The sequence below is a fragment of the Crotalus tigris genome, unplaced genomic scaffold, assembly GCF_016545835.1.
Source record: "Crotalus tigris isolate CLP2741 ecotype Arizona unplaced genomic scaffold, ASM1654583v1 scf7180000024391.5723578, whole genome shotgun sequence".
Lineage (NCBI taxonomy): Eukaryota > Metazoa > Chordata > Lepidosauria > Squamata > Viperidae > Crotalus > Crotalus tigris.
The window spans coordinates 5,411,194-5,435,059 of NW_024100561.1; the positions used below are offsets into that span (position 1 = coordinate 5,411,194).

At 45.0% G+C, this 23,866-nt stretch overlaps 1 protein-coding gene and 1 long non-coding RNA gene across 7 annotated transcripts in view; one reads left to right on the plus strand and one right to left on the minus strand.

Moving 5' to 3' along the window:
- The window catches only part of LOC120301713, a 53,907-nt gene extending 30,369 nt beyond the window's left edge, over positions 1-23,538 (minus strand). For 4 of the 5 annotated variants that reach the window (XR_005554987.1, XR_005554985.1, XR_005554986.1 and 1 more), the window contains exon 1: positions 21,625-23,538. This is a non-coding gene — a long non-coding RNA (uncharacterized LOC120301713). Of the gene's footprint in view, positions 1-1,586; positions 2,786-21,624 lie in introns of those variants that run through there. The other variant, XR_005554984.1, reaches the window with a different exon arrangement.
- On the plus strand, positions 900-5,454 carry FOXA2 (forkhead box A2). Of its 2 annotated transcripts, none has more exons than XM_039329267.1 (2): positions 900-1,089; positions 2,881-5,454. In XM_039329267.1, the coding sequence occupies exons 1-2, from the start codon at positions 1,003-1,005 to the stop codon at positions 4,144-4,146; spliced, it is 1,353 nt and encodes a 450-aa protein (XP_039185201.1). In that variant the 5' UTR covers positions 900-1,002; the 3' UTR covers positions 4,147-5,454. The 2 variants fall into 2 exon arrangements, with proteins under 2 accessions (XP_039185201.1, XP_039185202.1); XM_039329268.1 differs by lacking the exon at positions 900-1,089 and adding an exon at positions 1,470-1,651.
- Positions 23,539-23,866: the final 328 nt, after the last annotated feature.

A 23,866-nucleotide genomic window follows, 5' to 3' on the forward strand; every position in this document is an offset into this window, starting at 1 on the left:
AACACAAGGACACTTCACTTGAGAAAAGAGGAGGACAAATCTCACCTTGTTCAAGAAGGAAGGTCCGATGGTAGTAATACCAACAACAGCAATTTATTAAATGTTATATGCCACCAGATTCCATTCTAATCTTAACAATCGCGTTCTCAGCTACACAGCACTAACACCATCTCAAAGCTATTATTAAAGCAAACAAACAAGCCAAAAGGCTACAGTTGAAAGACGAGCATCCCTTTTAAAGCCCAAGAGAACCACTCTTTCGCAACGGACTTGCCACACTTTGTGGGGTGAAGTGTGAAAGCCTTCGGGAGCAGGGAAAACAATGGGGGGGAGAGAGGGGGGAGGGAGGGAGGGAGGGAGGGGGAGAGAGAGAGAGAGAGAGAGAGAGAGAGAGAGAGAGAGAGAGAGAGAGAGAGAGGAAGGATGTGATGGGGAGAGAAAAGGAAGGCACACCCTTTCGGATCTCACAAAAAGATGCGCGAAGTGGATGTCTTGCGAGGAGAACCTTAAGCAGGACCCGATTATTCAAAGCGCCTACCCAGGACCTGCGGGTTGGAGCTGCGCCCCTCAGCTGCCTGCTTGAGTGCTCGGGCATCCACGTCACTGCACCACTTCGTTTCCTCCTCCCTCCGTCCCTCTCTCCCTCCTCCTCCTCCTCCTCCACCTTGCCTTCGCCTCCGGGCGGCTCTTCACTGTGAAACCCACCCAAGCAGTAGTAGTAGCAGCAGCCGCAGCAGCAGCCTTAGCAAGCAGGGACAAACCCCAAGCTGAGCGATCCCCCTCCCCCTCTCCATCACCCATAGAGAAGAGGGAGGGAGGGGAGGAGGAAGAGAAAGAGGGAAGGAGGGAGAGAAGGAGGGTTACAGAGGGGGGTGTTTTCCTTTTCCTTCTACTTTTTTTTTTTGGGTTGCGCTCCCTCTCTCTCTCTCTCTCTCTCTCTCTCTCCCTCTGCCCTCTCCCTCTCTGCCGCCGCTTATTGTGGCTGTTAAATTTTAAACTGCTATGCACTCCGCTTCCAGTATGCTGGGAGTCGTGAAAATGGAAGGACACGAGCACACGGAGTGGAGCAACTACTACGGCGAGCCGGAGGTAAAAGGCAACTTCTGTCTGTTGGCGTGCGCGTCTCTCTCTCTCTCTCTCTCTCTCTCTCTCTCTCTCTCTCTCTCTCTCTCTCTCTCTCTCTCTCTCTCTCTTTGTGTGCGCGTCCCCCACCCAATCCCCAAGCCTCCTCCTTCTGCTAAAAACAGGACTCTCTCTCCCTCTCTCTCTCCCTCTCTCCTTTTATACAACACTCTGTTAGCCTTGAGATAATATTAACTTTGTGATCAAATATTGACTTGCGAAGCCTCCAAATCCTTTTGCCATGCCTAGCCGCGCTATCCTAACAAAGTTGTGTTTGGCAGAGAGAAGTTGGGTGGGGGGGAGGCGTGGGGGGGAACTATAAGGAAGCAAGGAGAAGAGGGGGGACATTACGGTTCTAAAATTTGCCCTGGGAAGGTTCAGAGTCTAAGGGAAAGGCAGTGTAAAGGAGGGCAAAAATGTGTTATTTTATTTGATAGTCGCCGGTGAAGGAAGCAAAGATTTACCTGCAACCCGCAATTTCTCGGGGAGTTTGGATGTATCTGCTCCGCGTGGCCCAGGAAACTGCATGGTCCTTTGAACTTCAATACATTTTTTTTTCTTGATCCAATGCACTTTTCAGGTTTCCTCCTGAAGCTCTAAAATACCCCCCCTCCCTTCTTAAGGGCGCCAGTCTGGACTCAGCCCTTCGCTGAGGGTTTAATTTAATCTGTTGAGATGCCCTAGTACCGCGATTGAGTTGCAGTCCTCAGCTTATTGAGAACTAAAATTCCGCGGAGAATCAATGTGGATTACTCCCAAGAACACGGATTAAATTTTGAGTTAAGCTTGAACACTGTTAATTGGGGTCGAGACTTTTAATGGATACAGTTGCCAGCGGGCTAGCAATGCTAACGCGCACTGGTTACTGGGGAAGTAAGTTACATTGCGATCCAAGGGAATCGCTTCTAACTGGAAAGCGAACGCCTTCGGGCTTCGTCCCATTGATTGGTGCGTTTCGAACTGAGGTGGTGCACATACTTAATAGAGAGCAAATCCTAATTTAATCCGATGGCGCTGCCTGTTCTGAAGAGGGAAGGTGCTGGAACCGTAGGACTTTGTTTCTAGATCAACACTTAAGGCTAAATATGGGGGGGGGGGCTGTTTATGATGAACAGAATGTGGCGTTTCCATACTATCCTCTTCCTCCCTAGCGAGTGACAGATTTAAGTTTCCATTGGTCTTCGAGAAACTAGACAATTTACTTGAGCAAGGTCCTTTCTCAAACAGTAGCGTGTAAAAGCACACACACACACACACACACACACACACACCCACACACACACACACCAGCGGAGCTCTTAAAATCTGGGCATTGGGCTATGATCCCCAGAGCATATCTGTGGAATGAACAGCCAAATCTTATTCCTAAAAAGATCCAGTGGAATTTCCAGTAACATAGCCCCTTTCTTCGCCCTGGACATGATCCGGGGAGCCTGGCTGTTTTGAACACTGAATTTACTGGGGGCGGTTTCCAGTCGGCTGGGATTCAACCTCAGCTTTCGCCACCGGCTTAGTTCTCTTCCACCGAAATGCCAAGTGCCTCACGAGCCTGGGGTCCCGGCCAAGGAAGCGCTACTACAGTCCTAGAAATACTTCCGATATTTCAAAGGGTTTTCGGGAAAGTCCGGGAAGGTGCGCGGTGTAAAGAGGAGGCCAAGGGATCAGCAGGCAAGATGGGGCTCTCGGGGATCGGGGCGGGTGCGATCCGGACGCAAGAGTGGCTAACCACCAGGCTCCCTCCTTTTGTCGCCTTTGCAGGGCTACTCCTCCATGAATGCCGGCTTGGGCATGAACAGCTACATGGCCATGCCCGCCATGGGCAGCGCTGGCAACCTCTCGACTGTGGCGTCCGGCGGCTCCATGGGCATGTCTTACGCGGCCGGCCCGGCCGGCATGAACCTGTCTCCCGGCGCGGGGGCCATGGCCGGCATGGCGGCCCACCTGAGTCCCAGCTTGAGCCCGCTGGGCGCCCAGGCGGGCTCCATGGGGGGCGCGCTGGGCGCCTACTCTGCCCTGAGCCCGGTGGGGGCCGGCGGGGGCGGCGGGGGCGGCGGCTACGGGCCAGCGGCGGGCCTGGGCCGCGCCCGCGACGCCAAGAGCTACCGCCGGAGCTACACGCACGCCAAGCCGCCCTACTCGTACATCTCCCTCATCACCATGGCCATCCAGCAGTCTCCCAACAAGATGCTGACGCTGAGCGAGATCTACCAGTGGATCATGGACCTCTTTCCCTTCTACCGGCAGAACCAGCAGCGCTGGCAGAACTCCATCCGCCACTCGCTCTCCTTCAACGACTGCTTCCTCAAGGTGCCGCGCTCGCCAGACAAGCCGGGCAAAGGCTCCTTCTGGACCCTGCACCCCGATTCGGGCAACATGTTCGAGAACGGCTGCTACCTGCGCCGCCAGAAGCGCTTCAAGTGCGAGAAACCGCCCGGCTCCAAGCAGCAGCAGCAGCAGCAACAACAGGGGGCCTCGCCGGCCTCGGGCCCCGGCAAGAAGGCGCTCCCGCAGGCGGAGCGCGAGAGGCCCAATGGAGCCTCGGAATCGCCGCGCTCCAACGCCTCGCCTTGCCGAGAGCACAAGCGCTCGCTGGCCGAGCTCAAGGGCCAGCCGGAGCCCGCCCCGTCGCCGGCCCAGCAGCAGCACCTGCTGGCGCAGCATCACGCCCACCCGGGCCTCTCTCACGAGGCCCACCTCAAGGCCGAGCACCACTACGCCTTCAACCACCCCTTCTCCATCACTAACCTGATGTCCTCCAGCGAGCAGCAGCAGCAGCAGCAGCAGCACGCCCACCATCCCCATCCCCACCATCAGCACTCCCACCACCCTCATCCTCCCCACCCCAAGATGGACCTGAAGGCCTACGAGCAAGTGATGCACTACGCTGGTTACGGCTCCCCGGTGCCCGGCAGCTTGGCCATGGGCTCTGTCACGAACAAAAGCGGCCTCGAGGCCTCGCCCTTGGCCGGAGACGCCTCCTATTATCAAGGGATGTACTCCAGGCCCATCATGAACTCGTCCTAAAGAACCCCCCCCCTCCCTCTCTCCTTCCCGACGCCCAAACCGAGACTTTGTGGGGCGGGAGAAAAGTTCCCTAGAGTTCGAAAAGTTTGAACCTTGTGCCCAAAGCTACCCTGCCCCTTTGACCCAATGCCCCGCAGAAAGAGGCCCAGTCCAGGGAAGGTCCAAAGCTCCCTTAAAAAATGTTGGACAATTGCAGCACCCTCTCCCCTCCCATTCTTCGGATGAGCGCTCAAGGTTCTTTCCGACCCGTCTGGGGGGGGGGAGCGCAGAACTGGGAACCCGGCACTCGTGCCCTCTACCAATTAGAACGGGGCACCAAATATTTAGGTACTTTTTCCCCGCTGTTGTATGATTTTAAGCGCCTGCCGAAATGAGAGGGGGGAGGGAAGTGGGGAAGAGCTCATTGACTCCAACGACCATGAGGAGTGGAAACTGCCCCTGCTGCGGATCCGGGACGTGTCCATGTTCAATTTCCTTCAGACACCAGTTTAACTTTCCTTTGAATCTGGAAGATTTATTTTAAGGCGTTAAAAGGCGATCCTAGGTATATTTGTTATTTTGGGTTAGGAAGTTACAAATATATCTATTTTTGGATGTGGAAGTGACACAGAAGTGTGTGTGTGTGTGTGTGTGTGTGTGAACTGCTGTTAGATTTGAAAACTGAGGATCAAAAAGACTGTAGCGTTGTGAAATCGAAAAAAGGGAGAAAAGAAAAGAAGAGAGACTTTAGATTGTAATTCAACACACAAAAACTTTGAATCAAATTAATTTATCGTTTCTGTACGTTTTATTTATGGGTTATAAATGTGTATTCTGGTGACAACCAGCCAAATTCCCACAGACCAATATTAAAATGATGTTGGATATTTCCCCCCTGTCCTTCTTTAAAATCTATAGTTTTGCATCCATCTCTTCTTCCTCATTTCTTTTGGTTAAGTGCATAATGCAATCTTTTAAACTGGGGTTGGAAAAGATTGTGGAATAATTTCAATTCAGTGTACTAATTGTATTAGGACAAGCCTTTTTAAAAAAGGAAAACAAACACAAATGAAAGGCTCTTTTGCCGCTTTCTTTCTATACTATGGAAATGGCATACAGGAACACATATATTTAAGCCTCCAGGCCCAGGTTATGTTTCTATGTAGTTTAGTATTGCACAGTCCTTACATGAATATTCAATGATTCTGTCTGCATGCATATTTTTTTCAAGAGAGGCCCAATGAATTTAACTGACCTCTCCTTCTATTTCCTGCCTATTCACTTTGCAGGAAATAATATTTACCTGAATTCATTATGACTTACATCCTTGAGTGTTTTGATTTGCTTGTATGTCATAAGGTGAGGATCCTCTAAACATGTTGCAATTAGAGTGAAACCCAGCAGGTGCTATTGATGATGCAATCCTATCCCTGTCTACAGAAGGAAAAAAAAAAAAAGAGTTCGATGAGGTTCAACTTTTTTTTTATTGCTGCTTTAAATGGTTTGGCATCATTTGTTCTTACAATCCTGTCATTAGTAAAGCATTACTAAGCCCATTGGTTTTACCATTTCTTACAGTTATGTTCCTATGGAAAATATTTATGCTAACGTCTGAATATTAGCATCTTCATAAATGCTCTGAAGTTGCAGCCCTGTTTTGTTTTACAGCAAGCTCCCTTGAACTTTTGTGGTGTTACATCTGAGAGAGAGGTTGTCTCCTTCAATGAAATGAAGGGTACTCCCAGATAAGTCTGAATATGACTGTGCCCTTCAATAATTACAAGTGACAAGATCCAGCCATTTTTTTTTTAAAAAATGAATGTTTTTTTGACATTCACAGTAGGGTTAAAATCAATTCTCCTGTACTAAAGGACTGGTCCTATAATTAAAGTGTCTTTAGCTGGATGCTGATCAATATGCAGTGTATATATTTCAAGGAACTAAGAGTTTGAAGCATCTTATTAACAGCACCCCAGCAATCTATCAACAATTGGTTAGTAAAGGCCATGGTTCCACCTTTAAACAAGCGGCTCCTAGAATAATTATAAAAATGACAGGTCCTGCTCTTTCCCTCTTGTCTGGTAAGAAACCAAAAAATGGCAACGGACAGGTGGTCTTATGTAGTCTGCATAAAATCCATGGAGGAAGGAAGGTCACTGTATAATCAACACCTAAATTCAACCTGATGGGCTCACTACAGGGGCAAAATCTCCCTGTTTTTCCTTGCTAGTTTGTGCCTCTGTCCCTCTCCCCTTTTCTCAAAAAAAAAAAAAAAAAAAAAAAGTGTGTAATGAAAGCTGGAATTGCTGTTCTGCCTATCTTCCAGCCCTTTGACTAGTGGTGCTGGGAGCCCTGAAGTCTTCTTGCGATTCCAAAGTCCTTCTCGTCAGACAGAGACCATGTCCACACTAGTGTTTTATAGCCTTGCCTAATCTTCGTTGGGCCACGCGTCCATCAGCAGCAGGGATAGGCTTTATCTCGCCATAGCGACGGCCGATTGCGGCTATAAGCACTAGAAAGGAAATGGTTAAAGAGAAGCCGCCTCCAAAGACGGGGTGCTGCTGGGAAGAAGATCAGCCCCAGCTTTCTTGAGAGTTTTCCTGCTGATGGGGGGGGAGCGCAGAGTCGTGTCTGCTGCAGGGCCCGTTATTGCCCCCCCCCATACACACATCCGCAAGTGTCCCTTTCCTCCAGTATTTCAGAGAGAGCCAGTCACCAGTTGCCCTCTGTACGGTACGTGGGACTGGAAAGCCCCACAACTCGCTTCTGTTTCCTTCCCTGGGCGAAACTCGGAGAGAGTCCAACCCATTCACGGCAGGGTTGTTGGCTGCTTGCCGTTTTTGCTTCTTCAAATTGGGATTTCTGTCCGGTAGCGCTGCCATACGCAGCTATGCCGGGTTTTCTGAAGAGGTCGTGCGGAGAGCTAGGCACTGGGAGAGGGGGGGGGCTTGCTTTTCTTCCTCGTCCATGATATTACAGTTGCAATTTGCGCACGTTTTTGGGATTTTGCATGTTGCGGAAGCCGACCCTTCCTCTGCCAAGTTAACTTCTGGACGCTCTCCAGGATACAGAAGAGGGAAGGTCTGTCGGCCCAGCTCTAGGTCTGACGAAGTGAGCTGGGGACACGCGTAGGTGGCAGGCCCCCCCCCCACAGGAAGGGGTGACGGGGTGGGCTGGGAGCAAAGACGGAAGAAAATCTACATCAGTGGTTCTCAACCTTTTTAATGCCGCGACCCCAACCGGTCGTAAGTCGAGGACTACTCAACCGGTCGTAAGTCGAGGACTACTCAACTGGTGCAGCACCGTTTGCAGAATGGGACTTTTGGCGGGCTCAGCAGGGCAGAGACAGCCTGGACAATTCCTATTGGCTTTTGAAAGCCAATAGAATTAGACTCTATTCAAGAGAGTCTATTCTATTGGCTTTCAAAAGCCAATAGAATAAAAGGGAGTAGCACAGCTAAGGAAAAGGGGGAAAAAATGGCGGACTGCGTTGTTTAGCGACCCCGGTGAAATGGTCGTTCGACCCCAAATGGGGTCCCGACCCACAGGTTGAGAACCACTGCTCTACATGCATATGAATTGAAACCCCACACTATCGGCAAGCGTTGTTTCCTGGCTCGCTGGTTGTTTTGCGGTATTGAACCCCATTCTTTCAAGCGAGTCGGACCCCAAGCCCACGCGAAACAATAGAATTCCCTTCCCCGTAATGGTTTTCCGGCTGGAAATCCTGAGCATTTGAAACCGCCGGGATGTGAATAACAGGGAGCTGCCCTGTAATCCAGGAGGCGGAGTCAAAACCAAAAGTGTTGAAGCAGATGTATGGTAGGTATGACTCGAAGTTCCTTAAAAGCGAGCGCCTCGGTTCGGTTAAATATGTGGGCTTCGTTTCTGGTTGGAGTCTTACACGGTCCAGCCAAACGACGCCAGATTTAACGGGGCTGGTTTCCGTATAAACATACTGAATATGTTTCCGTATGTTTATACGGAAACCAGCCCCATTAAATCTGGCGTCGTTTGGCTGGATCGTGTAAGACAGTGTTTCCCAAACTTGACAATTTTAAGGCATGTGGACTTCAACTCCCAGAATTCCACAGCCAGCGTTGCTGGCTGTGGAATTCTGGGAGTTGAAGTCCTCATGCCTTAAAATTGTCAAGTTTGGGGAACACTGGTGTAAGATTCCAGTGCCTAGGCAAGTAGCCTTGATTGCTTCGAGACAACGCAGGTGTCAACTGCAAATGGAAGTGGAAGCAAGGCAAGTGGAAGTAAGTCCCAGCGGACTCCCTGATAGTTCTTAGAGGAGGTATGGACAACATTGCTCCGTTCCCGAGAACCAATAACAGTAAGGGTTACATACCTCTCAGAAGTGTTTCTATGGATTAGAAAGAGGTCCTACTTGGATCAGTAGAGCCAGCTGACCCATTTCAATGCCAGTCGGAGTCAGGGAAGATTACCAGAGAAAAACACAAAGCTTTGCTGGTATTGCATTGTTCAAAACATGTTTTGTAGCTTGGTTTAGGGCAGTGTTTCTCAACCTTTGGGTTGAGAAACACTGGTTTAGGGATAGTTGCCATGCCGAGGTGAGGGAGAGGGGACTGAGTGGCGGGTGGCCTAAAACAATGGGAGAGAATACCTCAAACTGTTTTAGATTACAGCGCTCAATACCTGACCCGTTCACCGTGCTGTCTGAAGTTGTTGAGAATTATAGCCTAAAACCTTTGGAAGTCGCCATGCTAAGAGAACGCTATATTTATATATATTCATATCTAAATGTCTGGGTGTCAATTTATGAAATGAATGTTCAAAGAAGAGAAGAAAACACTCCAGCACAAGCTGAAATGCTTCTGGTGTCCTTCAAAGAGCAGCTTAAAGTATTAATAGGTGGGTGAGAAGTGGGTGGGACTCTCTGAGGAGACTTCAAGCTGTTGCCAAAGTGAAGGAAACTACTCTGCTCTTTGTTGAGGACTGCCCCTTGAATGCTGGCTCAGGGCCAGAGATTCAAGTCAGTATGGATAACTTCTCCACACCTTGTTATAACTTTGGGTTTACCGTACCATCAACATCCCAAAGACCAAGCTGTACACCAGCTGTTCCTCATACACTATACCTAAAATGCAAAACCACAATTAAGGGGCAGAAAGTACAGGCAGTTAACCAATTTACCTTTTCTTGAGCAGTGATTATTGATACAGAATTTAACTGCAGAAGAGCAAAGGTGGGTAGACTGCACTCCACTGTATAGGAACCTACCTGAGATGATATAGGTTCTCCTGCTTGAGCAGGGGGCTAGACTAGAAGACCTCCAAGGTCCCTTCCAGCTCCTACTCTACTCTACTCTACTCTACTCTACTCTACTCTACTCTACTCTACTCTACTCTACTCTACTCTACTCTACATTCTATTCTATTCTATTCTATTCTATTCTATTCTATTCTAGTCTAGTCTAGTCTAGTCTAGTCTAGTCTAGTCTAGTCTAGTCTAGTCTAACCTGAATAATGAGCTCTGTATAAACTAAACTGAAAGTTTACAGACTGGTCATACTTACTATCCTTCTGGATACTTGTGAAACATGGACTATATCAAAGACATGCAAAAATGACTTCTCTTCACAGGATATTAGACATCAGATGGCATAATGAAGTACCTGACACTGATGTTTTTATCTAGGGCGTGTCTACATCAGTCCAAACACTGATGATAAGAGCACAGACCCAATGAGAAGATCATATCATCCATATGCTGTTCCTTCTTTTGGGGAACTTTCCAAGCTTGCATGGAGGACAGAAGAAACATTACAAAGACACACTAAGGGCCTCTCTGAAGTCACTTGAAATAGACATGACCACCTGGGAAATAAAACTGCCCTACCTGGTGTAACCTCATTCACAAAGTTTGCCAAACTTACAAAGCAGGCACGCTGTTAAAGCATAACATATACCAACATAAGACTATGTAAGACTAGAGCCTCTGGCACAACAACTGCTGTGCTCACCCAGTTTGTAAATGCATTGCCTCTCTGTCCCTTTCCAAAGAGTGGCAGCTGTTCCTAAGCCAGTGTAAAAAAAAAAAAAACAACCTCAAAACCCTGCATTTCTCCTTGGTCATTTGAAAGTCTTAAATGGGGGCCCGATCTGCACAAGCTTGTGAACCACGTGGCTCTGGCTTCTTCACCACAAATGAACAGCAGAAAACCAAAAGAGAAACAATCATACACCACATCACATCAACAATAATGTTATTGTTCATAAATGTCCTGCCAACTCTGTGCACAGCTTTTGGCTTCTGGCATTTTAACTGGAGTACTGTACAGAGCCATGCAGAAGATAGGGGTTTTTCCCTATTGCTGAGAGTTGTGACCCAGCCCAGAAGGCGGGCCGGACAAATTCCCCTCTCTGGATTGGTCCTCACTTAGATTCTGTGTGCTGACACTAGAATTGTTCTTCAAAGTAACTGAGGGTGGCAGCTGCAGGAGGGTCTAGCAGTGTTCAAAGGGCTTTTTTTTTTTAAAGGTTCCTTTCTGGCATCACAGCGGTCAGTTTACATGCAACTAGTTTGGGCTCAAAGCTGAGTTTATTGAGGAAATGCAGACCCAAAAGTAAATGACTGAGGGTTACAGATACAACATCAATACATGCAATTGCACCTGAATCCCCAAATCACCAGCCCTGCTCCCAGTGACCCCAGAGTATTAAGCCTCAAGAAGATGGGACCAGCGCATTCAAGTGTGGCTGAACACAGGTTGTGCATATGCTTGAGAGAAGCATACATGTGAAAAATCATGACTTGAACTGTTAAGCATGCAGGCAACAAATCAGAAAGATGGACAATAAGAACTTCTCTGACATTTAGATGACCAATCTGCTCAAGTTTCTTTGCCATAAAAGGAATACTTTGAATATTGGGGCATTTACTGGAATTTTTTTTTTTTTTTGAAAAAAAGCATTTGGATGTGCAGCTAACTGATTAAATCACATTTTCCCAACTTACATTTTATTGGTAAGTGCTAATTTATAACAAATCTTTCTTTTTTATTGTACCATCAACTTAATTCCAAACATCTCATTTCTAATGGGACTCACACCCACTAGGCTTCCTCTTAAGATTCAATCAGTATCAGCCAGGGAGATTTCTTTTTAACCCTGGTAGGAAATAAGATGTGACCTTAAGACCACCAAAGCCAGACAATACACCCATCTCCTCCCTTAATCCTACATTTCCTACATTGTTTTTATTTACAAAGGTAACTAAACTAAACTAAAAACTAAAAACTAAACTAAATTGTCCTCTCATTGCAAGAGATAACCTCTCAGAAATGTGCATACATCTTTCGCTTGTTTTTTTTTTTTAAGTGAAATAAACCTGAAGGTTTTTACTTTTGCCCCCACATGGTCTCGGCGCGAAGCAAAAGAGAAGACACCCCCTAAAAACAAGTGAGGTGCGCCTCCCGCCTTCCCAAAAGGAGGACTCCGTGCTTCTCCGCCCGCCAGGACACACACGTTGTGAAGCAAAGCGGAAAATGTGTGTTCATTATCACATAAAAGGCTCCCGTCGCGAAGAAGAATGGAGGTCCGAAACGGGAGTGAACGGGAGACAATGGGCTGTCAATGGATCGCTCTAACCTGGCTGGTCCCAGCGCGCCTGCCCTATTGTGCCACGCTCGTTTTAAACTACTTAGCTGACTCCCCCTCCGCTGATCCCGAATGATAAGATATACTTCTGTCCGTAGACATTCAAGAAAAAAAAAAAAAGAGGAAGGGGACGAAGACATTAAAGAAAAAAAAAATGAGCCACTGAGAAACCTGCTCTGGAGTAGCAATTGTTTCTTTCATTTTTGTTTCTCCTTGCTCATATTTTTTTTTCCCTGAAGCTCGCGGATGGTGGCTTGGTTAAAAAAAAAAAAAAGTGATTTTTCCCCCCCAAAAGCTCACACTCATTAGTTCATCTCCACACAGTTTTTTTTAAACTGCTGGTGCTTTAAGTCGTCGTGATCTGCGAATAAACAAAATCAGTAAACAAATAATAATAATAATAAAAATCTAACTCCAAATTCCAGGAGGGTAAACTTTACCCAGCACGTCATACTTCGGTAAATTTACACAGATATTAGGACGGCCGTTCTTTACCTCTCACAGTGTGTATATTGTGTGTGTGTGTGTGTGTGTGTGTGTGTGTGTGTGTGTGCTCGCGCGTTTCCTCTGCTCCTTTTGAGCCATTGTGCTTAACTGAATTTTATAACGCTGATCGATATCTTGGTAAAATATTCATTTTTAAACTAGCGGGCAGTGAAATCTTTGCTTTGTGCTAAAGTCAACAGTCGCTCCAATAAATGCAGCGATGCCTTTCCGCGGAATTGCAGACGGTGGGGTATCTGGCTTGTCATCTGCGATCTGCAGCTCTCTGGCATCAGGTAGGGATTTATCTTGGTTTTTAATTGGGGGCATTGTACAAGAGGGAGAACCGTATTTGCTTCCTACTTACTGCTACTTCCCACTCAGAATCGGGCTCAGAGGAACAAAGCAACAGTCTCTCTCTCCCCCCTCACCCCCAAAACTTCCCAGGAAGAAAAAGGTTCCATTGGAGCTGCTTTAGGCAGAAACGAATCTGGGTGTCCGATGCCCTCTGATTCCAGCCAGCCTTCCCTCCCGTATACAGGAATGCTGCGCTGGGGCGGCTGGAGCAGAAGCGAAGGTGCGAATTCTCCACTGGCTTTTGCTTTCTTTCTCTTCCCCCCCCCCCCTCCACGCCACCGCAGCTAACTAAAGGGACCACTGGGGACTGGTGGTAGTGGTGGTGACAGAAAGCTTAGGCTATATGTAGCTGAAGCAAATTCAAGTTTACCCAAGAGTAGGGATCAGTAGTTTTCATTGAGCCGTTGTCCTGCTATTGGAAAGAAAACAAAAGGGTTGGCCTAGCCAGGCACTTTGATCTCATACAGCCAGCTCTCTTAATAGTAGCTGGTTTGATTATTGCAAAACATTGCTTGAATTATTCTAAATCCTCCCCACTTCTCCCATTTTGCTTTCTTTGTTTTCTGCTTGTAATAGCTGGGCAACGGTGGCTTTTCGCTATCCTTTTGTTTTTGCAATAGATACTAGATAACCCTGCCTTCTCCATATACAGCTACCTGGATTTTCTTTCTCCTTCTCCTTCTTTTGTTAAAGTTCAAAAGAAACGAGGAAACATAATTCACAGTTTACCCACTGGACATAATGCCAGGTAAACACAGAACTACCCCAAAATATTAACTTTTCTTTAATTAGGTTTCATCATGTAATTGTTTTAACAAAAAAATGTGAAGACTTTGAACTGACTGAATGAAAAAGACGGAGCTTTTTACCTTGAGAACTTTTTTGGGTAAAAATCTAGTATAGGAAAGGAGCTAGGCATCGCTTGCCACCTTCCTAGGACATCTTCCTAGAGCTTTTCATTAAAATCATCTGTCAGGCGATGTTAGATCCCTCCAAACATGTTAGAATATAAGGTAGCAAGAATGATTCCATCTGCAAATTACTTATAACATCTAGCTTGCAGTGGTTAAAAACAGGCGATGCCTGATAGTCTTTTTTTCACTGTCTTGAAATTCTTTCTCTCACTGCTGTCCAAAATGTGCAGGCATTCATTCCATCACTAAAGTAACAAGTATATTGAGGTGCTTTGATTTGGCAGGAAAGGATTAAGATCCAGCCAAAAGCACACAACTTCCCAACACATTGACTTCCGTTGAAATCTGCTGAAGTCAGTGGAACTCAAAGATTATTAATTTTATTTCAGTTGATTGTTTCTCACATGTGTATTTTGTCCTCAAGTATGCATATTGTATTATTAAGATTTCCCATTGCAGGGATGGAAGATGGTTGCTTTCATATAAAGCTGGTCTTCCGATTGTTGGTTGAGAATCTAAACAACATGCAGTGAATGTTAGAAAGACTGTATAATGCAACAAGATATTTGGATCTGAACATTTATGTATCAAAGACCAAATAAATTGTCTTTGACAAGAAAAATTAATTTCACAATTGCAAGTTATGCATAAACAGTGAAAAACTAGATCAAGTAGATCCATTTTCATACCTTGATGGGATGTTTCTAATGTATGGGAAAATGGATGAAAAAAATTAAGATATGCAAATACTGGCAGAAAGATAGGGTATGTCATTTGTTGCAGGTTTGTTGAGAGAAGTGAAGAAAGTTGTATGCAAGATTGAGCTTTTGTCCATTTTGGGAGTGAGAATTGGATATATCAACAAAAACATAAAAACAAGTTGAATTCAGTGAAATATTTAAAAAATTTGCATCACGAAAGAAGTAGATTAAGGTAATTTGGCCGCAGAGAATAAATGAGGCTCAAATATACAAAAGAAAAACAAACAGGTTGAGAAGAAGAGGTGACCTAGACAGTAGCAGTTGGATGATGTTTAGAAGACCCTGAGAGTTATGAAATGTTTTAAGAATAAAAGGCAATATGGGAAGCATTACACAGAAGAAACAAGGATGAGTTGTATGTATAGACAATGAATGATGTAATCAATTTAGCTGTATTTCCTTTTCTTATCTCACACCTTTAATTGCTTTGGGTTACTATTTTTTACTACCTTTCTGCATGTTGTGGGTGTATGTGTGTGTGCATCTAAGTGTGGGCCCTAAGAAGAAAAGGGCAGGGGATTTCCTCATCTGATTTCCCCTCCATCTAAATTGACGTGACAGCTTATATTTCCCCAGCAAGATGGGATCGCTGCAGGACACACACTGAGGCTAATGTATACAGATATATATATATACTGTACATATATATGTGCACATGCATATACACAGACATATATCTCAAAACCATAGGAATCCCCTTTTGTCTAGGGAGAGTCTGGATCCTTCAGTGGCCAAAATCAAAACAAAACTACCCTCAGACATAATCGTCATGAAATTTGTGGGTGAAGCTATCTTTTGGCGGTAATTTTACCATTTGTGAAAAGAGTTAACAGCAAGCAACAATAGGCCCCCGAGTTTAATTAGAATCCCGATTTTTTGGGTGTCTTTCATACCTCACCGACTTGGCTTTTCAAAGTATTCCCCCCCCACCCCAGTTTTCTTTCAGACTAAAGAAGTATGTCGCATTTTTCGGGGGCCGCCGGGTGGGGAGGGACAAGGAAAGATGGGGAGAAACTTTAGAAAGGGCAGGAGATCCGCCTGGGTTCCTCCGAGCGCTAAAGAGAAGGAAGGACCTTCTCCTCGGGACCCGACTGCGTGTGAGGTCTGTCTCGGAGGGCAGGCTCTTAAGAGCCTTCGCTTCCCTCCAGATTGGGCCTGAAGAGGAAAAAGGCGGGGGATTTCCTCATCTGATTTCCCTTCCATCTAAACTGACGTGACAGCAAGATGGGATCGCTGCAGAACACACACCGAGGCTAATGGTTTTTCAATAATTAATACTGTCCCCGCCACTGGTAATGCGGCCTCTCGAATTTGTCAATTACTTGTCATTAAACGAATGTCTACCCACGTCCTTGCTTAGGTGGCGGAGCGATGGAAGGAAAACTGCTCCCCATCTCATCTGGCTCAGTAGGGGAAGGCCCCCCCCCCGGGGTTGCGAGGCTCAGGCAAGATTCCCGCAGGAAGCTTCCCAGGAGATTTTATCTGCCAAATGGGCAATTGGGGGCTTCTTTATCCTTGTACTTCTTTGACTTGCCCTGGATGTTTGCTCGGTTGTTTGACTGGAAAGACACAAGCCAACAAGCACGGAGACCATGAGGCGGCATATCGCTCCGGGAAGCAGTGACTACGTTCAATTAAATTGGCCAACTCCTTCTATATTTGCTGCTCCCGTGTTTTTAGCAATACCGAAGAAGTCAGGCTTTCTATCGCCGCCGTGATACCATGAGATCTATGTATCACGGCAGAAGTAAGAAAAATGCAACGGCTGTCGTTGTTTTCCACCCTCCAGCTTAGGGTCACCTGCTGCGATTTAGCCTATCCAGCAACCAGTAAAGCCATTGCTGCCGCGGCAGGAAAGTTCAAAACTATATTTACAACACCAAAATGATATAAAAGCTCGAGGCCCCGTTCAGCGAGTTCAATAGTTTTTACTTTACAGGGGCAGATGGGAAACACAGATATCCCATTCGAGCATGCGCAGGCGTTTTCCCCGCCACCGAGTTTTTGCAGCCTGGGACCTCTGGCCTCATCGCTATCCGGGGTTGCAGTAGAGCGTGGCCCTTTTCCGGATCCTCGCTCCATGGAACTTGGCCGGAATGAGGCCCCGGCTCCGAGGCCTCCCTTGGAAGTAGGAGACAACGCCACAGCTTTGCTCAAGCGACGCCCGGAGGCCTGGCGCGCCGCGTTCCGAACTCAGCGGCCCGCAAAATAGTCAAGACTCTATGCATCCAGATAGTGATCCGGGAACTCTCCCGCCTGGGCCGCTGCTGTTTGAAGTGCTGCTTTCTTTTTTTGGCGGGCTCGTGCTCCAAGCTTAGAGCCGCAAAGGTGGGGAGTCTCAGGGCCGGCCAGAAGCGGGGAGGGGGAGCTCGTGTGGCAGCTTTTTTCCGGCTCGAGGGGACGCCGCCGGCCACTGCAGCACTCCAGCGGCAAAGCGCCTTTGCTGGTGAAGACCACCCGACCCCGCTGGCCAAGAAGTCGCCTTGTGCTTATCGCTCAACGCAGATAATTCCCGCCCCTCTCGCTTGTGCCCAACTACTACAGCACAGGGACAGCTTTGTCCATCGGCGTTCGCTTTCGCTCTTGGTCTGGCCTATGTAGTAATGCCCTCGCATTTCTCCCCTTTTTCTCTTTGGGGCGAAACCTCTAAGTTCCAGTATAGTCTCTATTAATTGCAAGGCTGGTGCTCTTGCTCTTCGTTCATATCATATCCGACCGCTTTTCAAGGCGTGGTTTTAGGCCAAGGCGAAGACTTTGGAAGCTAAGTTTCACAGGAGCAGAGAAATGGGAAAGGCGCCGGGCTATCCCGCGAGGCTTTCCACAAACCAACGAGCAGTGAGGCCTAGTGAAACCTGCGAGATAAAAGAACGAAGCATCATAACGATGCTACGGTTTAACTAAAAAACAAAACAGACTCTTGGGCTATTGCAGAAGGAAGTGAATTAGCCGCTAGGATTCGTGTGGCGGCGGGGGTAACGGAAAAACCGCAGCTCTCTTGAGTTATACGGCATCGGGACAAATTTTCCCTCCCTTTCAATGTCTCTCGCTTTCTTCACCAGAAACGGAGCCTTCTTCCAAATAGGAGGCCTGGAGTAGAAACAAATAATCCCCCCCTCCCTGAGCCAAGCTATGTATATTCGCTTTGTTAAGAATGGAGCTGCCGCGTCGCTTCTCTGTCCCGAATTCCTCTATTCAGAGTTGCAACAGAAGGGCAGAAATCATCTAATTGTCCGCTCTTGTTTTCTCCTCGTCTTTTCCCCCTTTACTTCCCTTCCCCAAAAATCCCGCCCCACCCCCTTCTCTGTTGTGAGCCTGGTAATGACATGCAAGGACCGGCTGAAAGACAACCAGACATCAAAAGCACAAAGCAAATGACATTTCCCCCACCTCGATAAGAAAGTCACACTCCAAACTTTCTTTTCCTTCTTAAAAGGGGCTCCGACGGCCAAAAAGATAGCATTTGGGGGTTGTGTTGTCCCCAACATTTAGGTCCTGCACAATCCCATTACAAAGAGACCGCGTTCGGCAGGACTTCAGAAATGTAAGGAATTTGGGGACCAAACAACATTTATTGGGGATAAGAGAACGAATGTCTATGTGTGTGGGGAGGGGGCGGGCAAGCGGGTGGAGAAGACACACATTTGGAGCTGAGATGGGACTAATTATCGAGATAGAGAACAAGGAGCTGGAACACCCAAGTCGAGCTGAGGCGTCTCCCGGGAGACTGATGGAGACCTATTTTACAAGCTGTAATTCCGCTTTAGACGCTTGCAAACTAAAGTCAATTCACACCCTCTCCTTTATTCTAGAAATATTCCTAATCCTGCTGTTCAAGCGGGAATCCTCTGGTCTCTTTCCTCCTAATATTAATCTAGAAACTTCATGAAAAGGAGGATTGATTATAGGAGGGTGGAATCACTTTCCTTCCCAGTTTAACTACCTCGGCAATGTCTAACCTTTTAATGAATGGGTATTAAACTTGGAGAAACATCCTGTGCCCTTCTACAGTCCTTTGCTGTTATCCGTTTGACAGGCCAATTAGCAGTGTGGGGAAATTTAAAACAAAAGCACACTGCTTTTGATTCCAGTATTTTCAGGCAGTACTTTGGGGTGAGCATGGGCATTTTCTTTTGATCTTGTCTTAATGCTTTATTTATAATTATGTAAAATAAAGGATTTTTTTATGTGGATGTGATTAATATAAAAAATGAATACATCGTTGTTATTGCCAAGACCTAGAATGCTTTAATATCATCATCTATGTTCTGTGGATAGCTAGCTAATCTGATCATACCTATGCTCACTTGAAAGTAAGCATTCTTGTTTTCAGCTATAAGTATAGTTAGAACAGAAAGAGTTCAATCTGAACTCTTAGTTGAGAATAGTGTGTAGGCTGGAGTTGTGTGCTGTTGGATTAAGTTTCTATTTTTGATTAACAAAATCAGTAAAAAGTAACATTCATGTTGTTTGCAAAATAATCATAATGAATACCTTCTTTTAGAATCTTGAGCCTTCTCTGACCATTTAAGCTTTGCAACAGAGCTCAATAGGCAATTTAATTTCATTGATACTTATGGGCAATTGGTTTGATTAATTTGATAAGGCAGAAAATACAAATGATAAATGAAAGAGTATGCATGCCAGTAAGCATACAAAAATAAACAGATCTGCATTTCTTATTTTATAATAAAATATACTACTTGACCAGGAACAATAATTGAGTACACATGCCACCAATTCTAAAAGCAGGGGCAACATTTGATTATATCTGGATATTGATATCATTCTATTTTCCAAATCGTTTGATAGGCTAACATTTTAACATTTAGGAAAAGTAGAAAATTATTTTCTCACAGAAAAAAAGGCCATATCATATCAGCCCTTAACTAACAGAGAGCACTCCGTTTTCTAAGAAGTAATCACAGTTCTTTCTTCTGTGGGGCCTTATTCTTCATTTCCCCTTCTCTCTCCAGCCCTGAAACTTTCCTTTAATTGATTACCAGTTCTTCAACCACTAGATATATACCTCTACAACAACTTGATCTAGAGCAAGCTATTAATCTCTCTCATTGTGGCAGAACATGCTATTGTTAAAGGAACAGCTGCAGAGTTCAGCTAAAGAGTTACTGGTGGGAATCCCAGGCCTATTTGAAATTAAATGTTGATGACCCTTCCAAATTGAGTTTTGGGATTACGATAAGAGTAGCAGGCAACATATTTACTCAGACGTTCATTTAGATTGCTTTCCATATTTGTAAATTATAAGTCTTGCTCTTTTAATTAACATTCTTCTTTCACAATGGGTAAACTGACTCATCACAAAGATTCCGGATTCAGTTTTGTGGGATCTCCTCTTACCTTGTTGTCCATTTGTATTGCAACTGTACACTTCTGAGCTATATGACTTGAATTAATTTGAAAGAATATACCACAAAAATCATTAATAATTTCTAAGTAATATTTTAAGTTTAAACCAAGTCCATCAACTTTTATACCTGTAAATTACAATTCACCCACTATGTTCTTTTCCTTAATTTCTTTCCTAACATATTTCCTACATATTCAAAATATTGGCAGCAATCCAAAATCCATTTATCTGGGATTAAACTTTACTAATCTCAGTGGGACTTGTTTTTGAATAAATATGCCTGGAATCTCTTTTCCCTGAAAAATCTTTAACTTACTTTTTTTATATAATCCAAGATTGATATGGAAAGAAAAAAATGCCAATCACAAATGGAGCTCTGACATAGATTTAAGAGCCTAGAAGATTTGTTTCAGTACCCAACAAAACAATCACCACTAGCTCTATGATGTTTACTGGATTAGGTAAAGCCTGAACAAGAGTGCCATTTCTGCTTTGAATCTTTTAAAACACTATTTCCTCAAGTGTATGTCTTGCTGTTCCAAGATTTTTCTTCCAGATATTTCAAACCTGGACAGGAAACTACCAGCTGCTAGGAATTGTGGGTTGTCCCTAGTGCTTTAAGAGGCTGGTCACTTCGCAGTGTGTCCAATCAAACATCTGTAGCGCCTTCAGGAGAGCAAATGGTGCTGCAGACGATTCCAAAGACAGTCAAGCACAATTCAGATAGGGTACTTTTATTTAAAAACAATTTAAGATGAAGACAGGGTGGCAAGAGGTTCAGGTAGCTAGAAAATAGCATTTGATTGAAAATGTTTTTGTCTTCATAATTGTTTTTAGAAGGATCATTTTCTTATATGTAAGTAATTTGTCAGATTTTGTGATACAAGTCTGGTATGTCAAAGCCAAGAAGCTCTAATGAGAGATTTGAATATTTCAGTAAAATAACCCAAAGGTGCTTTTTTCACGAGGCAACTGGACTTTAGGTTTTTTTTTTAAAAAGAAGCGAAATGTCTTCAAAGAAAAACGAAGTCCAGTTGCCTCAGGAAAGCCCCATCCCTTGGATGCAGGCAACACAAAACCACACCCCCTCCACTCCATAGAAAATCTCTCTCCACTTAACCAGTCCCTGGTGCCCAAAAGATTGGGGGCCTCTGATCTGGATGACTGAGAATCTCCATAGACATTCAATAAAATAAATTTTTAAAGAAAAATATAAACATTCTTTAGTTCCAAGAATTTCAAAATATATTTCAAAACAAAACAAAACACCATAAACCTGCCAAATGATGACTGAGCAGCATGTGTTTTCCAATTTCCATTGATCTCTATCCCAGGAGAATTTTTACCCTAATTCTTTATTCATAGGAACATTCAAAAGACTGCTCAGTTGGAAAATATAAATCTAAAGTTTATATAATATGGGGCCCAAAATGAAACATATACATCTTTGCAATTTTTGCCCTTCAAAATGGGCAATAATTCAGTGTAGTAACAATTTTCAGTTTTCTAATGTCTAGCATCAGATATTACAAGAAACCCTCTCCCACTAAATAGACTCCTCTGGAAAAAACTGCGATTTAGACACAAACAAAGGGATCTGGGTCCCAAGAATTTAAGGATGACAGGTTGTATAATATACTTCTCTTATTTCCATAAAGTAAAAGAAAGTTTCATTCCTGCATCTCTCTCAAACCTGCAAAGTTGCCTTTGGACAAACCATAAACCAGGTTTGAATTAACTTCTTGGACATAATCCCTTATGTTAGTTCTACAGAGGTTACCAATTGTGCATTTGGGTTGTGCTAATCATTTAGAGACTGAAATATCTGGGGAAAGAAAGAACTTTATATGTTAGCCTGTGATCTCTCAAACGTGTTTGTGACCCTAATCCGAAGTAAACAAGATGTGGATTGCATTTAAGGAGAGCAGACTGAATTCTTCCCAGTTGTTTTAAACTGGAGGCATTCATGGAGGTTGCAGTCTTATCCTTACCTCGGAGTAGGTGCCAATCTGACTGGAAGGATCGCGGAGCGCCACCTTTTGTGGCTCTTGGCAAGAGTTTTTACTCGCCGGGCCGCGAAAGATTCCCCTCCCTGCTCCTTTCACCTTGGAACAGCCAATGAAATCTGCTCCAAGGCCCAAGGCTAAGACGCCAAAGTCTTCCTTCCACCAAGCCGCTGGAAGACGTTTATCTCAGGTGCTTTTAACCTGCAGTTATCTGCTGCCAGATCATTAGAGAGTTCAGCTCGGTAACCCGAGATGAGGCTTCACTGATTGTCGAGAGAGCGCCCTTTAGATTCCACCCTTACTTGGTAAACAAGGCCGAGGAGTTGCCCTCGCTCCCTTCCGCCCAACGAAGGCACTTGCAGCGAGCGAGCGAGCACTTCGCTAATCTCGGAGGTGGCTGCTTCTTCAGCGTCTCGGGGGCAGAATTCCGGACACAGGCGGGGGAGGGAAACAGGGACGCGGGACAAAGACCGAGGCGGGTGGCCGTCCCTGCTCAGGAGGTCTTGAGCTGACTTCTGCCAAGTTGGCCATTTTGCAAAACAAGCGCTGAGCGGCTGCAGGGCCTACTGGCCTGTGCAGCCGCACTTACGGGGATCTCAGGGAAGTCGGCGAAGTTCTGCAGAGCTGAGCTGCAGTCCCAAGGATTTAGACTTGACCCAATTTTGCCAGCCTAAATTACAAGAATTCATTTTATTTCTGCCTGGATCGCCCGGCGTTTTAATATTAATTAAAGTTGTTAATCCATTGAACAGTTTGTAATCGATTAGTTGCCAGCATTTAAATCTGTCTTTGATAGAGTGATATATTATTATTTACCGCCTTTATTATTTATACAAATAACTCAAGGCAGTGAACGTATCCAACAAACTATTTTCCCCACAACAACAACCCTAGAGAGAGTGACTGGCCTAAGATCATCCAGTTAATTTTCATGGCTAAAGTGGAACTGGAACTCACAGTCTCCCACTTTCTAGCCTAGAGCCTTAAACATTAGACCAAGTTGGCTCTGTCTTTAGAAGCATTTGCAAACTACACAAACATCAGTTAAGACGACTTTGACCTTATAATTAATTGTACAAACTCATCAGTTTAGACTTGGTTATTAGAAATAATGGCACTTTGAACTGAGAATTTTTGAACAGGTATGTCCCCGTCCCCAAATAATTTTTTTTAAAAAATGGCTTCCCAGTTTTAATTTTTTTTAATTTTTAGATCTTCTTGCACAAATTCTGTAATATCCCTCACCCAATTTTAGCAGACCCATGAGTCCTACTGAAGTCCCGCCAAATGCAGGGTGGCCAGGTTTAAACAACAGAAATGCCTCTGTCATCCCAGGAAATTTTCATGGCCTGTTAGGACTGATGCTGAACCAGAGTGCAAGTAGATTTGCCTCAAGGTTATCTTCAGTATTTCAGGCTTCCCTTCTGTTGATATGAAAGGATGGTGATGTTCTTACTGCACCTTGGAGAGGGGCAGATAGAGACCCAAATGTTTTTCTGGATCAGGGCTTTTGATGAGTTATGGTTTTCTCTTTGATTCACTATTGGAAGGAATTTCTTAGCTTTTAGTCTTGCCTTCCAATGCAAAAGAAAACGGACTCCTGAGGAATAAAAATGAAGCAGAACCTTGGAAAGAAACAGGAAGGCAAGAGAAGAGGATGAATGATTTGTCCATCTTTTTGCAGTAGAGATGAGTGGCATTGATAGCAGAAAATCCGTGGCGTTTAATTTCTGTTGTATTACAAGCTTTGATTGGAAGATTAATAATAAAGATGCTCTGTCACTGGATTGATTAACATATTTCATGAAGCCATAGAGAAATATTTTAGTTTGCTGAATATCCCACAGTAACTAGATTCACCTGACACATAAATCAGATGATGGGTTAGGGCAGGGGTCTTCAAACTTGGCCTTTTTATGACTTGTGGACTTCAACTCCCAGAATTCCTCATCGATAAAAGGGCAAAGTTTGAAGATCCCTGGGTTAGGGTAATATGGTGGGATTCAAATATGTGAACAACCGGTTCTCTGTGTGGATGCGCTTCCAGAAGTCCATTCTGGGCCTGGGCAACAAAAAATTAGCTACCAGTTCTGCCGAAGTGATGCGAACCAGCTGAATCCCACCACTGGTGATATGTATATCTAGTCAGGGAGTGACACAAGGTTGCATTAGATCAGGGTTCTTCAAACTTGGCCCTTTTATAATTTGTGGACTTCAAATCCAAGAA